Genomic DNA, 13,818 nt, shown 5'->3' with positions numbered 1-13,818 from the left:
GGTGTAGATGAAACAAGATTGGCCACGCTGATAACTGCTGGAGCTGGGCGATGAAAGCACAGGTATTCATCACACCATGTCTCTACTTTTGTGTATTTGTTTGTTTTTGGTTTTGGTTTTAAGGGGCAGAGAGTTTGACAGGCAAGAAAGAAAAGAGAAGGCTGAAGGAAGAAGCTCCCCTGTACAGAGACACAGGGAGGGGGCTCCAAGGCCGAAAGTGGAGGTCCGCTTGTGTATGTTTTAAAATACCCCCAGATAAAATATTTTTGGAAAAGTACTTGGTTGGATTCAATAGTTTTTTTTTTTTAATTTAAAAAAATCACCTCAAGTTTTTTCTTGCTCTAACCTGCCATAGAAATTCCTGAGGTTTCACTTGTTGCTTTATAATGAACTGTGTAAACACAAGCTGGAAGAGATTAGTTATGCGCAAGAAGCGTTGGTTAAATATTGAACCTGGCTTGCTGAGGGAAGCCTTTTAACGAATCTCAGTAATTTTGCAAGAGAAAAGGTAACAATGAACACTACGTTAAACATCATTCTTTTGCACTTGGCTAAGTATGTGTATGTAATTACTGTCTGACTGTCACTGGATATATACAGCATATACACATTTACTTTTTAAACCTTTTTTTTTTTTTTTTTTGAACAGTCTTGCTCTGTAACCTAGGCTGGAGTGCAGTGCCACAGTCTCGGCTCACCGCAAGCTCCGCCTCCCAGTTTCAAGCGATTCTCCTGTCTCAGCCTCCAGAGTAGCTGGGACTACGGGAGCCTGCCACCACTCCTGGCTAATTTTTGTATTTTTAGTAGAGACGGCGTTTCACTATGTTGGCTAGGCTGGTCTCGAACTCCTGACCTCATGATCCATCTGCCTTGGCCTCCCAAAGTGCTGGGATTACAGGCGTGAGCCACTGCGCCCGGCCCATATATACTATTTATACATTTTTAGTATCATCTTGCCTTTACATTTTACATAATTTCAGATACATTTTCCACATATCAAATAATCGAGCATTTTTTAGTACTAACATCATAGTCTGTAAGCCATTCAAAAAATGTATTTCACAAAACAGGCTATCTCATCCTTTGAGCTATCGAGATGAATTAATGTATATTCCTCCTAAGATCCCTCTCATCACTAAGATTCTTTTATTTTATGACAAAACCATAGTTCTAGAAGCTTGTTTCTCCCGCCTGAAAAGACTGGATTTGGGACATGATCCTACAGAACTTCAGAGGTAAGCCTGGGGAATCTGATCATAGGGGGTCTGGAGGGTGAAAAAAAAGTTTGGTGCTCATGGATGGGGCTAGTATTGGGGTGTGGGGGAGATTAGTCAACGCAAGAGGATTCAAAGGAGAAATTAATGCCTTTAGATTGGGGAAGATAATCAGAAGAGGTAGGTGGCACTGTCCATGACATTTCCTGGGGAAGCAGATGTATGTGTAAGGATGTGAGTGTTGTGGTTTTGTAAAGAATGCATTCCTGAAGATGTTGCATAATTTAAAACCTACATATTTTGATTAATTTTCTCATAAGAATAGCAGGGTATGTGTTCTCAGGACTCACAAATGTATAATCCATTGTGGCAAATTTTTGCTTTCAATTTTTTTTTATCATGATCGTCACAGGTTCTGTGACAAGAGTTCTGGTTTCTAAATTCACAGCTTACCAAGTCAGTTCTTTAAAGTTCTTGATACGGTTTTATCATATCTAGCTTGTATTCCAAAATTATAGAGTTGGGCCATATTTTCCCAGCACTAGCAGCACTACTTAATGGATAGTTGGAGAGGGGCTCCAAAAATTTTTAAACTATGTTAACAAAAATAACACAGCAACAAAATAATAAGCAAAATCACTGCCAGAGTATTCCTTAGCTTGAAACAATATGGTTCACATGGATAGAATACGGCATCTATTTCTGTTTGATCGGTTAACCCTGCTAAGTAGCAAGAGCTTACAATTCATGTCTAAAATAATGATTTTTTTTTTACTAGTTTTTTAAAAAAATGTGGGCTATATATAAATAGATATAATTTAACATTGTGCTTATAAGACTTAATTTTGCCTGGGTATGGTGGCTCATGCCTGTAATCCTAGCACTTTAGGAGGCTGAGGCGGGAGGATTGCTTGAGCCCAGGAGTTCAAGACCAGCCTGGGCAACATAGTGGGACCCCATCACTACCAAAAAAAAAAATAATAATAATAATAATTAGTCAGGCATGGTGGTGTGCACTTGTAGTCCCAGCTACTTGGGAGGCTGAGGTGGGAGGATCACTTGAGCCCAGGAGGTCACGGCTGCAGTGAGCCACTATTGTACTACAACACTCCAGCCTAGGTGATAGAGTGAGACTATGTCTCAAAAAAAAAAAAAAAAAAAAAGACTATTTCTAAATGTATGGCTATATTATACCATATAAATGTGGCTTCTTGGGTAAGGAAAGAGGACAATGTAGATGAAAAAGAAATTGATCCTACCTGAAGTGATCCTTTTATTGTATAACTCTCAGGCAGTTGCTGCAAATAATTCGCAATATCTACTCTGTTTTTCTGAAACTGGTTTTCACAACTTTTATTGGGAACACCATCCCCTGTCCTGCATGATCAGTTTCTCCTCTCCACAGATCATTCACATGAGTAAAGTCAGTAGTGTGCTGGTAAGTGTTTAAGATCTTGTTCTTTAGGGGAAAAAGGTCCTAAGTTATAGCAGTTGCCCTGGATAACTTCAAGGTATCAACATGGAAGTTATGTGCAAAATTGGCTGTCACCAACCAGTATGAACTAACACCAACATACCACCCAGTGTTCTTCAAACTTCAGGTCACAGTCCGTTAGTGGGGCTTGCAAACATTTTAGTGGGCTATAAGTAGCATTTTTTTTAAATGAAAAAAGTAGATTGCTTTACACATAACCGGAGTATTGTTTTGTACAATTTTTTTTTTTTTTTTTTTCCAAGACACAGTTTCACTCTCTTGCCCAGGCTGGAGTGCCATTGGTGCAATCTCAGCTCACTGCAACCTCCGCCTCTGGAGTTCAAGCGATTCTCATGCCTCAGCCTCCCAAGTAGCTGAAATTACAGGCATGCGCCACAAGGCCCAGCTAATTTTTGTATTTTTAGTAGAAAAAGGGTTTCGCCATGTTGGCCAGGCTGGTCTCAAACTCCTGACCTCAAGTGATCCACCTGCCTCGGCCTCCCAGAGTGCTGGGATTACAGGAGTGAGCCCGGCCAAAATTTTTGTTTTCATAATTTTAAGTATGTATGTAGTAAGTCTCAATGGAAATGTCAAAAAAGTCTAAAAGTTGCCAGTGTAGTATCTTCTTTTTCAAAACAAAAACAACACGAGAAAACCTGAGTCTCCCCTTTGGTCCACTGCTTCCTCAGCTATAATGCTGCTTCTCCGTTCCTCCTCACAGCAAACATTTTCGAAATCTTTATAGTCACGGTTTCCACCAGTTCTTCACCTCCCATTTCTCAACCCATTTCAGAGTCACAGTCAGCCATAACTTCACGTTCCTAAGCCCATTGCTCCCTTCCGTCTTTCTTGGCCTCTCAGCACACTTGGCACAACAGGCTGTTCCTCTTTCTTTGGCGTCTGTGACACCACTTTCAGCAAATTCCCCTGGTTGTTCCTTCTCAGTCTCATTTATCGACATTGTCTTATCTCCCCATGGCTGTCCGAGGTGATTTTCTCCCTCTACTCTCCTAGGTGGCGCCATCCAATCCCATGACATCCTGTCATTCTCCCCTCATGCTTCAGCCATGCTGGTTGGTGGCCTTTGTTTCCTGAACACATTTAATGCATTCTCAAGACCCTCAGGGACTTTGCAGTAGCCGGTCACTAAGGCGGGAATGCTCTTCTGCACCATCTTCATATGGCTGTTTTCTTTCTTTCACTCACCAGCTGCTGAAACTTTGCCTCCTCAGAGAGAATTTCCTTGTCACCCAACTAAGGTTGCCCCTCAGGTGCTCCCAATTTAACCTTCTCTAAAACACATCACTCTATGTGTCCTCAACTAGAGTGTAAGCTTCCTTGAAACAAGAACAATCAAAACGCCCTGCCCTCATGGAGTTTATAGTCTTATGATGGGTGAAGTAACATAAAATAAAAAGATATCTTATATAGTATATTAGCATGACAAATGTTAGCCAGAAATAGAGCAAGGAAGAGTTGATAGGGAGTGTGTATGAGTGTGTTTAGGGACAGTGTTTGCAATTTTAAATATTGGTGGTCAGGAAGGGCCCCACTGAAAATTGACATCTGAGTAGACTTGAAAAGGGAAAAGGAAATATTGAGTAAAGATTTTAGGATGGAAGTGTGACAGGCCTGCTAGGAGAATAGCAAAGTCAGTGTGGCTGCTGCAGAAAAAGCGAGAAGGTAAATATTTGGAGATAAAGTCACAGTGTGTGAGGATTGGGGCAGATCATGAAGTGTTCCTGTAATAACTGGATCTTTACGCAAAGAATGAGCAAAAAGTAGGAGACAACTGGCCGGAAGCGGTGGCTCACACCTGCAATCCCAGGTTACAGGAGGCCGAGGCGGGCAGATTACTTGAGGTCAGGAGTTCGAGACTAGCCTGGGCAACATGGTGAAACCTCATCCCTACTAAAAATACAAAACTTAGCTGGGCATGGTAGCGCACACCTGTAGTCTCAGCTACTCAGGAGGCTAAGGCACATGAATCACTTGAACACGGGAGGCGGAGGCTGCAGTGAGCTGAGACCGCAACACTGCACTCCACTCCAACCTGGGTGACAGAGGGAGACTGTCTCAAAAAAAAAAAAAAAAAAAAAAAAAAAGTAGTTTTTAGTAAGGGATTAACATCATCTCAATTATGTTTTACCATGATTTCTCTGGCTGCTGTGTTGAGACTAAATTGCAGAGGGGCAAGGGCGAAAATAGGGAGACCAATTTGGGTACTGCAGTAATGTAAGAGACGTGGACTCTATCTAGAAGGGCCTATGAGGTCCTTTGCATGCTAGTATTCTTTACTGCTGTGCCTGGCCATGATAGGCATTCAGTGAATATTTGCTTATTTAAAATTACACACTGGGCTAGTTGAACAACAGTGCCAAATGAGGGAGCTATTTCTAGGAATAAGTTCTTAGGATTTATGAACATTTTAATCCAGATTTTCTTTGTTAACTCTCTGGCCCTTTTACTCAGCCCCATTTGTACCTAAATATGACTTACAAAAGAAACACAGCATTTATGTGTACTTATTTCAACTTATTTTAGCTTTCTAAAGGAGAAGTACTAGGTAGACTCAGGGCCCAGCTTGGTGACTCACGCCTGTAATTTCAGCATTGTGGGAGGCCAAGGCAGGAAGATATTGTGAGCCAGGACTTTGTGACCAGCCTGGGCAACATAGTAGACCCCGTCTGTACAAAAAAAATTTTTTTTAATTAGCTGGGCATAGTGGTGTGTGTCTGTAGTCCCAGCTACTCCTGAGGCTGAGGTGGGAGGATCACTTGAGGGAAACCCTATCTCAAAGGGGGTGGGGGCGGGGGAGACTCAGGCAGAAATGTGAAGATATTCAATTGCTCCTGACTTTATCAGTAATTTAACACTTCAACCTAAATATCTATTTTATGCAAAGCATTACACTATGCACTGGAGAATGTATAAGACAAGTTCATTTTCTCAAACTACAGTCGAGTTGCACAGATAAAACACACGACACCCACCAGACGATAACTATAAATCCAAGGCAGTGTATGTCAAGGGTAAATTCACTTATTCAAATTGGATCTTGAGAAGTGTATCAAACTTGGAAAACGGGTAAAAAGGAGAGAAAAGCAACAGAGAATCAGAACACGAGTTCCCAGTTATGGGACTTGTAATGAATTCCTCAGTTAAAATAAAAAATAATGAAAACAAAAGCCAAGGAGGGAGAAAGCCCATGTTGGTGACACTAAAATATATCTTTCCAAACAAATGTGGATAAAAGTCAAGTAGAGAAGATAAGAACTTTGAGGTCCCTAACACAAAACAAACACTAAGCAGCAAGCCATTCCAAGTGGCTGACATGACTTTGTTTCCAACTTTATTTATATTTCTGGCTGGTGTGTTTACAGCCAATAGGTCAAACTATCAGTGTAGAGCCCTGAGAAGCTGGGTATTTACGGAGCATCTAATACGCACAGAATTGTGCTCCATACTGCTTAAACTGTTCCCTAAGTGTCCAATTTGGAGAAAACACCCACGCGCAGGGTAACCAGCCAGTGACGCAGAGTGGCTGTGAGTCCACGTTATCACTAACAGATGGGGCGCTTTGGGCTGGGCACAGTCCAGCGTACTGAACCCTTCCCCCACCGTTTCACCTACATCCAGAGGTGTGTACTGTCAAAAAGTAGCGCCTTCAGGTCTCTTCTGGCACTGTCTGGACTCCGATCCGAGGCAGACGAGGAAGCTGAGAAAACCCTGGCGTTGACCCCGTGGACCTGGGCACCCCGGGAAGGCCAGCGCTCGGTCCAGGCAGGCGGGGCCTGTGCGGTGATCACCCTGGTCCCGGAAAGTCCCAGCCCTGAGCGCCCTCCTAGACCTGGAGGCCTGGAACAGCCAAGTGGACGTCGGCCCATTTGCTGTGGAAGAGAAAGCCTTTCTCTTCTTTCCTTCCCATTTTCCTACCACCTTCCACACCACTCCGCCTTCGGGGCAAAGGCAGCCAGATCCACCCAGGACACATTCTTTGTCCTTATCCTCTGTGCTCTCCCACAGCAAGCCAGTCGCCGTCCAAGGCCCCAGAGGCTGTGCAGGAGGCCGAGCTGGGTGGTGATCAGCGGCGGGTCCCTGTCCAAAATCCAGCAGAGCCGCCAGGGACGCTCCATACACAGAAGGCGCGGCGCGGGGAGGGTGGGGAGACCGCAGCGGGAGGGCGCGCTCGCCGGGAAGTGAACGAGGACTGACTCCTGTGGCTTCCCGTAGCCGCCCACGGAAGCCCGAGCCGGGAACCGGAGGGCACCTGGCGGCTGACAAACAACCTGCTCCGTGGAGCGCCTGAAACACCAGTCCTTGGGTGAGTAGCGCGACCCCCGGCCACCGGGACAGTCGCTAGGGGCGTGGCTGCTCTGAGGGTCTCCCCAGTGGAGGATGGCATTCGGATGTCACGGCTCCTAAATCACAATTTGATGGGTGGGACAGTGTCCAGTCCACCCCAACCCGCAGGTTCTCACCGCGGCAGAGCCGGGGCTGGGTGGCGGGGACGCTGCCTCTGCAAGCGAGGCTGCTCCGGGGCATAAGGGATTATCAGGAGTCGCGGCCTTTCTTGTACATCCCTGGCTGGAGTCAGGCTATTTGTCCTGGGGTGTCTCCTCGCTGCAAATCCACCCCACCTGTGCTGCTTTCTACCCTGTTCCCTCCTAACCTGAGGCCTAGAGCCACCTCCAAGTGGAGGAATCTGGGGAAGCTTCCTTCCCGGAATTTGTAGTGACGTTGCTTTCCCTGCCTCTAACACGCTCTTTAGGATGCCGAGTCATCGGACTGCAGTATTAAACATTACAAAGAGCAAGTCATGGGACTTCCTTTGACCGTACGTGAAACTTAAGTGATGACTTCTTGTGATGCATACGAAGTGTTCATGCTGGCGGGACCTGTCCCTGGGGATACTTCGGGGGTTGCGTGATTTAATGCAAGCCAATGGCTTAAATTGGGTCACTCGCTGGTTATCACACATGTGTATGGCAACTCGGCGTCCATTCTTTTTGCTCTTGTTCTTGCTTCCTGTATTGAGTCACGGAGCCAGAGTTCTGAGGTTTTGACTAACGAATTAAGTTAATGACATAGACTGGGGTTATATTTAGGTGGTAAACCAAGAGGGGTACAGTTTTTTTCTTAATAAAGGAAAAGTAATAGATTTGATCGGTGTGTATTGTTGGTGTGCGGTATAATGACAATTGCTGGAAGTAAAATACAGGAAGCTCTAGTTTCGTTTCCCCTTTAGTTCTGCTTAAAGTCATCAAGTTTTTCCTGGAGTTATTAAATGTAGTGTCCATGGGTGCTTTTTTCTTAAAAAACGTGGCTGATGCTTTCCAACACTCCCCTGCCCTGTGATTTTTTTTTTTTTTTAAGCAGCAGAGAAAACTGTATCTTAATAGTATTAAAATTATTGGATTTCCCCACTTTGATTTGTTTAAATTGGAGGAGGAAGAGCAATTCTTTTTATTCACAATAATAATAGCTAACATAGCACTTACTCTTTCACTATTTTATTAACTCAATCCTCAGAACAAACCAATGATGTGAATACTGTAATTATTGTCCTTTTATGGAAATGAAAAGTGAAATGAATACCTCTGATAATTGTACAGGACTGTTTGATTAGTAATTGCCATTAATTAATTAATTTGTTTTTTGAGATGGAGTCTCGTTCTGTTGCCCAGGCTGGCGTGCAGTGGCATTAATATAAATTTACTGAAAATATAAATTTACAATTAATATAAATTTACTGACTCACTTCAACTTCCACCTCCTGGGTTCAAGCAACTCTCCTGTCTCAGCCTCCTGAGTAGCTGGGACTGCAGGTGCATGCCACCTCATCTGGCTAATTTTTGTATTTTTAGTAGAGATGGGATTTCACCATATTGTTCAGGCTGGTCTCGAACTCCTGACCTCAGGTGATCCACCCGCCTTGGCCTCCCAAAGTGCTGGGATTACAGGTGTGAGCCACCATGCCTGGCCTATTTTAGTATTTTTAATAATAAATTCCATGTTAGAAATTTTCTACTGATGTATTTTTTAAGTCAGTATTTCCTACACTCACAATCCAAAATTGTTTAGTGTATGAGCACACTGGTAAGAATGGGAGGCAGATCTTTGCTTGTAATAACATTCTATTATTTGGTAAATATCAGTAACATAATATATAAATTAAATTTAAATTTTAAAATATGAAGAAAAATATATAATTTAAATTTTAAAATATGAAGAAAAATGCTACATGCTTACTTTTCTTTTCCTCTATTTTTACTTTACACAGGGCCAGTGCCTCAGTTTCAATCCAGGTAACCTTTAAATGAAACTGGCCTAAAATCTCAGGTCATACACAGAAGAGACTCCAACAAGAAGCTGGAAAAGAATGATGTTGTCATTAAACAACCTACAGAATATCATCTATAACCCGGTAACTGATTTCTAGAAAATAACATTTTACCTATGCCAGGATTGAGAGCAGATCCAATAGAATATTAATTATCCATTGGGAGACAGGGCAAGAATAAAAGCCAGTGAACATATTTAAAGCACCTACTATGTAATAGGGATGGTGGTGGGCGCTGACTACAAAATAGCTGTTGTCCTCTAGTGGAGGAAGAAGTCACAATGACAGTATGACGTGATGAAACAGTGTTATGAACAGGGAACGTTTGGGTAGAGTGGAGGGAATGCCAACTTTTGGTAATGGGAGGAGGCTCAGCTAATCATAAATTGTAGTTTTTAAAGGCAAATGGATTTCTTCCTCTACAAGTTTTTCATTTTCTTTTTTAATTAGAGCTGTCCTTGAGAATTTACTGTCTTGATCTTTCCCTCAGCCTTTCAAATACTGCTTGGCACTTGAGCAGGGAAAATGTCAAAAGCCAATGGGGAGACGGAGAGTGAGAAGTAGTAAAGGGTCTCGTGCAGTTCAGGCTGGTCCTAGAACCCCTGAATGACTGTAATTGCTGGAAATTGCCCTGTAATCCTAAGCAGTAAAGAGCTTGTTTTAGTTTTATGTGGTAGTGAGAATCTTTAGGAATGTCTAGTTTCCACTTATCTGAAGCTGAATCCTGAATTGGGGTCGGGGAAAGGACAGCCACTTTTTTTAGTAAACCCCCTAGAAGATTCTTGGGCAAAAGGAAGGGTGAGAATCCTTGAAATAAGCCCTAAACCAGTTTTGTTAGTGTGTGTGGGTTCAAGTTTTTGTCATTTACTTTATAGCTGTAATTCCTTTTTCCCTAAGTTTTAATGTCATTGTGTAAGAATGAGGTATCACTGCTGTATCAAGCGAAGTCAGTTTTAGGAGAAATAGCCGTTCAGTGGTAGTAAGTTTAAAAAAGATGACTTCCTGAAATGGAAGCTAGGGAGACATTTAAGATGACTTTGTGCATGTTAGAGTGAAAAACATCTCAAGGTTGTAAACTGATTTCCTGCAAAGATCTTAAAAAACAACAACAAACCAGGCTGCCTGCCAGGGGTATCTGAAGTTTCATTTTGGCTCAACCTGGGAGAATGGATGAAGGTTATACTGTTCAATTCTGCCCTTCACACAGAAAAGAAGATACTTGCATAGATACAATTCCTGCATATCTTGATTCTCTCATGCTGATGATTCCTGTAGTTTCTGGGGTCAGTACTCTCAACTATTGAGGTGGAACAAAAATAAGTAGACTTCATTTCCTGAGGAAGGGGATCTGGAGAAGTTGTTCTGCTCCAGAGCAGAAAATGCCTTCACTCCTGTGGCGTGGCCTGGATGCTGTTCTGAGGATGATGCATTTCCAAGGGAGATATTTTTGGCAAATAGCTTTTTTTTCTTTCTTTTTAAATTTCTCTGTTTTATTATCAGTTCTCACAAAAGAGTAGGAAAGGTTAGAGGTAGAAAGACTGAACTGAATGGCAAAAACATTTTACTCTGTCTTTAAATTTCACTACTATAAAATATTTATAGTATTACGGGCCCGTATTGCACTGAATTTCTTTCATTTGTAGCTAGTTGCCCTTTCAATGTTCCAAAAAAAAAAAAAAAAAAAGGCTGTAAATAACTTATTTTATTTATTCAATTAATCAAAAAAAATTTTTTTTTGAGACATAGTTTCCCTCTGGTCGCCCAGGCTGGAGTGAAATGACGGCATCTTGGTTCACTGCAATTTCTGCTTCCCGGGTTCAAGCATTTCTAGTGCCTGAGCCTCCTGAGTAGCTGGGACTACGGGCACGTGCTACCATGCCCAAATAATTTTTGTGTTTTTAGTAGATACAGGGTTTCACCATGTTGGCCAGGCTGGTCTCAAACTCCTGACCTCAGGTGATCTGCCCATCTTGGCCTCCAAAAGTACTGGGATTACAGGCGTGAGGCACCGTGCCTGGCCAACTTAGTTATTTAAAGTTAATCAATTAGTATATTTTATAAGCTAGACTTAGGAAAACTCTTTTCGGCCAGGCGCGGTGGCTCATGCCTGTAATCCCAACATTTTGGGAGGCTGAGGCAGGTGGATCACGAGGTCAGGAGTTCAAGACCAGCCTGGCCAAAATGGTGAAAATAAAAAATACAAAATTATTTTTCATATCTCTACTAAAAAATACAAAAATTAGCCAGGCGTGGTGGTGGCCTCCTGTAGTCCCAGCTACTCGGGAGGCTGAGGCAGGAGAATTGCTTGAACCTGGGAGGCGGAGGTTGCAGTGAGCCAAGATGGTGCCACTGCACTCCAGCCTGGGTGACAAAGTGAGACTTCATCTCAAAACAAATAAACAAACAAACAAACAAAACACACACACACAAAACCTGTTTTATTGAATCATGGTTATTTTGTTACTAATAGGTTTAATGAGTAAATATTTATTGAGTGTCAGTTGTATTCTTTATTAGGCATTATAAACACATCGCCACTTTTTAATTTTTATTTCATTAATGTTTCCATTTTTTTTTTTTTTTTTTAAGACAGAGGCTCGCTCTGTCACCTAGGCTGGAGTGAAGTGGTGCAATCTTACCCCACTGCAACCTCCACCTCCTGGGCTCAGCCTCGCAAATAGCTGGGACTATAGGCATGCACCACCATGCCTGGCTAATTTTTGTATTTTTTTTTGGTAGAGACAGAGTTTTGCCATGTTTCTCAGTCTAGTCAAGCACTCCTCGTGCCTCAGCCTCCCAAAGTGTTAGGATTACAGGCGTGAGCCACCGCGCCTGGCCTATTTCTAATATTTTGGTCCACATTGGTGTTAGACCAACTGTCCACATTAAGTTTTCTTGGAAAAGATGAAGTAAATATTGTGACTCGCCTATGTATTTTTTTCCCTATTTAGTATATTTCTTTGACTAGTTCAACGGATAGAATTCCAAGACTTAGTCAGGCTCTAAGGCTGGGTCCAGAGGCTCACACCTGTAATTCCAGTACTGTGGGAGGCCAAGGCTAGTGGATCACTTGAGCCCAGGAGTTCAAGACCAGTTTGAGCAACATAGTGAGACCTTGTCTCTCTATAAAAATACAAAAATTAGCTGGGCATTGTGATGCGTGTCTGTAGTCCCAGCTACAAGGAAGGCTGAGGTGGGAGGATTGCTTGAGCCCAGGAGGTTGAGGCTGCAGTGAGCAGTGAGTGTGACTCTGTGCTCCAGTCTGGGTGACAGAGCAAGAACCAAGCTCAAAAATAAAAATAAAAAGTCAGAGGCTGGGCGCAGTGACTCAACGCCTGTAATCCCAGCACTTTGGGAAGCTGAGGCGGGAGGATCACTTGAGGTCAGGAGTTCGAGATCAGCCTGACTAACATAGTGAAACCCTGTCTCTACTAAAAATACAAAAATTAGCCAGGCATGGTGGTGGGGGCCTGTGATTCCAGCTACATGGGAGGTTGAGGCAGGAGAATTGTTTAAACCTGGGAGGTGGAGGTTGCAGTGAGCCAAGATTACACAAGTGCACTGCAGCCTGGGCGACAGAGCGAGACTTCATCAGAAAGAAAGAGAGAGAGAAGAGAGAGAGAGAGAGAGAGAGAGAAAAGAAAGAGAAAGAAAGAAAGAGGAAGAGGAGGGGAGGGAGGGAAGGAAGGAGGGAGGGCGGGTGGAGGAAGGAAGGAAGGCAGGCTTCCTTTTCTGTTTTTTTTTTTCTTTTATTTTATTTTATTTATTTATTTATTTATTTATTTATTTATTTATTTATTTATTTATTTATTTATTTATTGAGGCGGAGTCTCGCTCTGTCGCCCAGGCTGGAGTGCAGTGGCCGGATCTCAGCTCACTGCCAGCTCGGCCTCCCGGGTTCACGCCATTCTCCTGCCTCAGCCTCCGGAGTAGCTGGGACTACAGGCGCCCGCCACCTCGCCCGGCTAGTTTTTTTTTTGTATTTTTAGTAGAGACGGGGTTTCACCGTGTTAGCCATGATGGTCTCGATCACCTGACCTCATGATCCGCCCGTCTCGGCCTCCCAAAGTGCTGGGATTACAGGCTTGAGCCACCGCGCCCGGCCTATTTATTTATTTTTTTAAGAGACAGAGGCTTGCTCTGTTGTCCAGGCTGGAGTGCAGTGGTGCGATCTCATCTCACTGCCACCTCTGCCTCTTGGGTTCTAGCAATTCTCCTGCCTCACCCTCCCGAGTAACTGGGACTACAGGTGCACACCGCCATGCCCAGCTAATTTGTTATTTTGTATTTTAGTAGAGACAGGGTTTCATCATGTTGGCCAGGCTGGTCTCGAACTCCTGAGCTCAGGCAGTCCGCCTGCCTTGGCCTCCCAAAGTGCTAGGAGTAGAGGCGTGAGCCACAGCGCCTGGCTGCTTCCTTTTCTTTCTATTCAATTTGAGTGAATAATTTGGAAGACAGTATCTTTACTTCATACCAGGAATGCTGTCAGTGAAATTTCTTGTTTGGCAGTTCATTATCTACCTATATATTTTATTTTGGTTGTTGTTTATAGACTTCTTAAGGTATGAGTAAATGCTAGCTGGTTAAGAAATTATTTAGAAATGAAGCAGAATTGGTTGTTACTCTAAGTTAATACGCTGCTTGTCAGCATGAATCCTACCTGGTACTGAAAAGCAGATCATTCCGGTTTTCTTAGGAACCTTGTTTCCATGTTTATCCTTTTCTCCTTAGTATTCTAAGTACCTCCCTTTTTACCTTATAATTTAGTCTTAAAACACAACACAGTC

The 13,818-nt window shown here is 43.1% G+C and overlaps 1 protein-coding gene across 4 annotated transcripts in view; it reads left to right on the top strand.

Moving 5' to 3' along the window:
- Positions 1–1,204: 1,204 nt before the first annotated feature.
- LGALS8 (galectin 8) overlaps positions 1,205–13,818 on the top strand; it is a 44,250-nt gene continuing 31,636 nt past the window's right edge. For 2 of the 4 annotated variants that reach the window (XM_023216200.2, XM_031935433.1), the window contains exons 1-2: positions 6,913–7,012; positions 8,972–9,115. In XM_023216200.2, coding sequence (XP_023071968.1) covers positions 9,071–9,115 — 45 coding nt within the window. In that variant the 5' untranslated portion in view covers positions 6,913–7,012; positions 8,972–9,070. Of the gene's footprint in view, positions 1,236–6,889; positions 7,013–7,459; positions 7,526–8,971; positions 9,116–13,818 lie in introns of those variants that run through there. The other 2 variants (XM_023216198.1, XM_031935435.1) reach the window with 2 other exon arrangements.

Source organism: Piliocolobus tephrosceles, chromosome 1, assembly GCF_002776525.5.
Source record: "Piliocolobus tephrosceles isolate RC106 chromosome 1, ASM277652v3, whole genome shotgun sequence".
Taxonomy (NCBI): Eukaryota; Metazoa; Chordata; class Mammalia; order Primates; family Cercopithecidae; genus Piliocolobus; species Piliocolobus tephrosceles.
The sequence above is the reverse complement of the archived record's forward strand: the minus strand, read 5'-3'. Positions and strand labels throughout refer to the sequence as shown.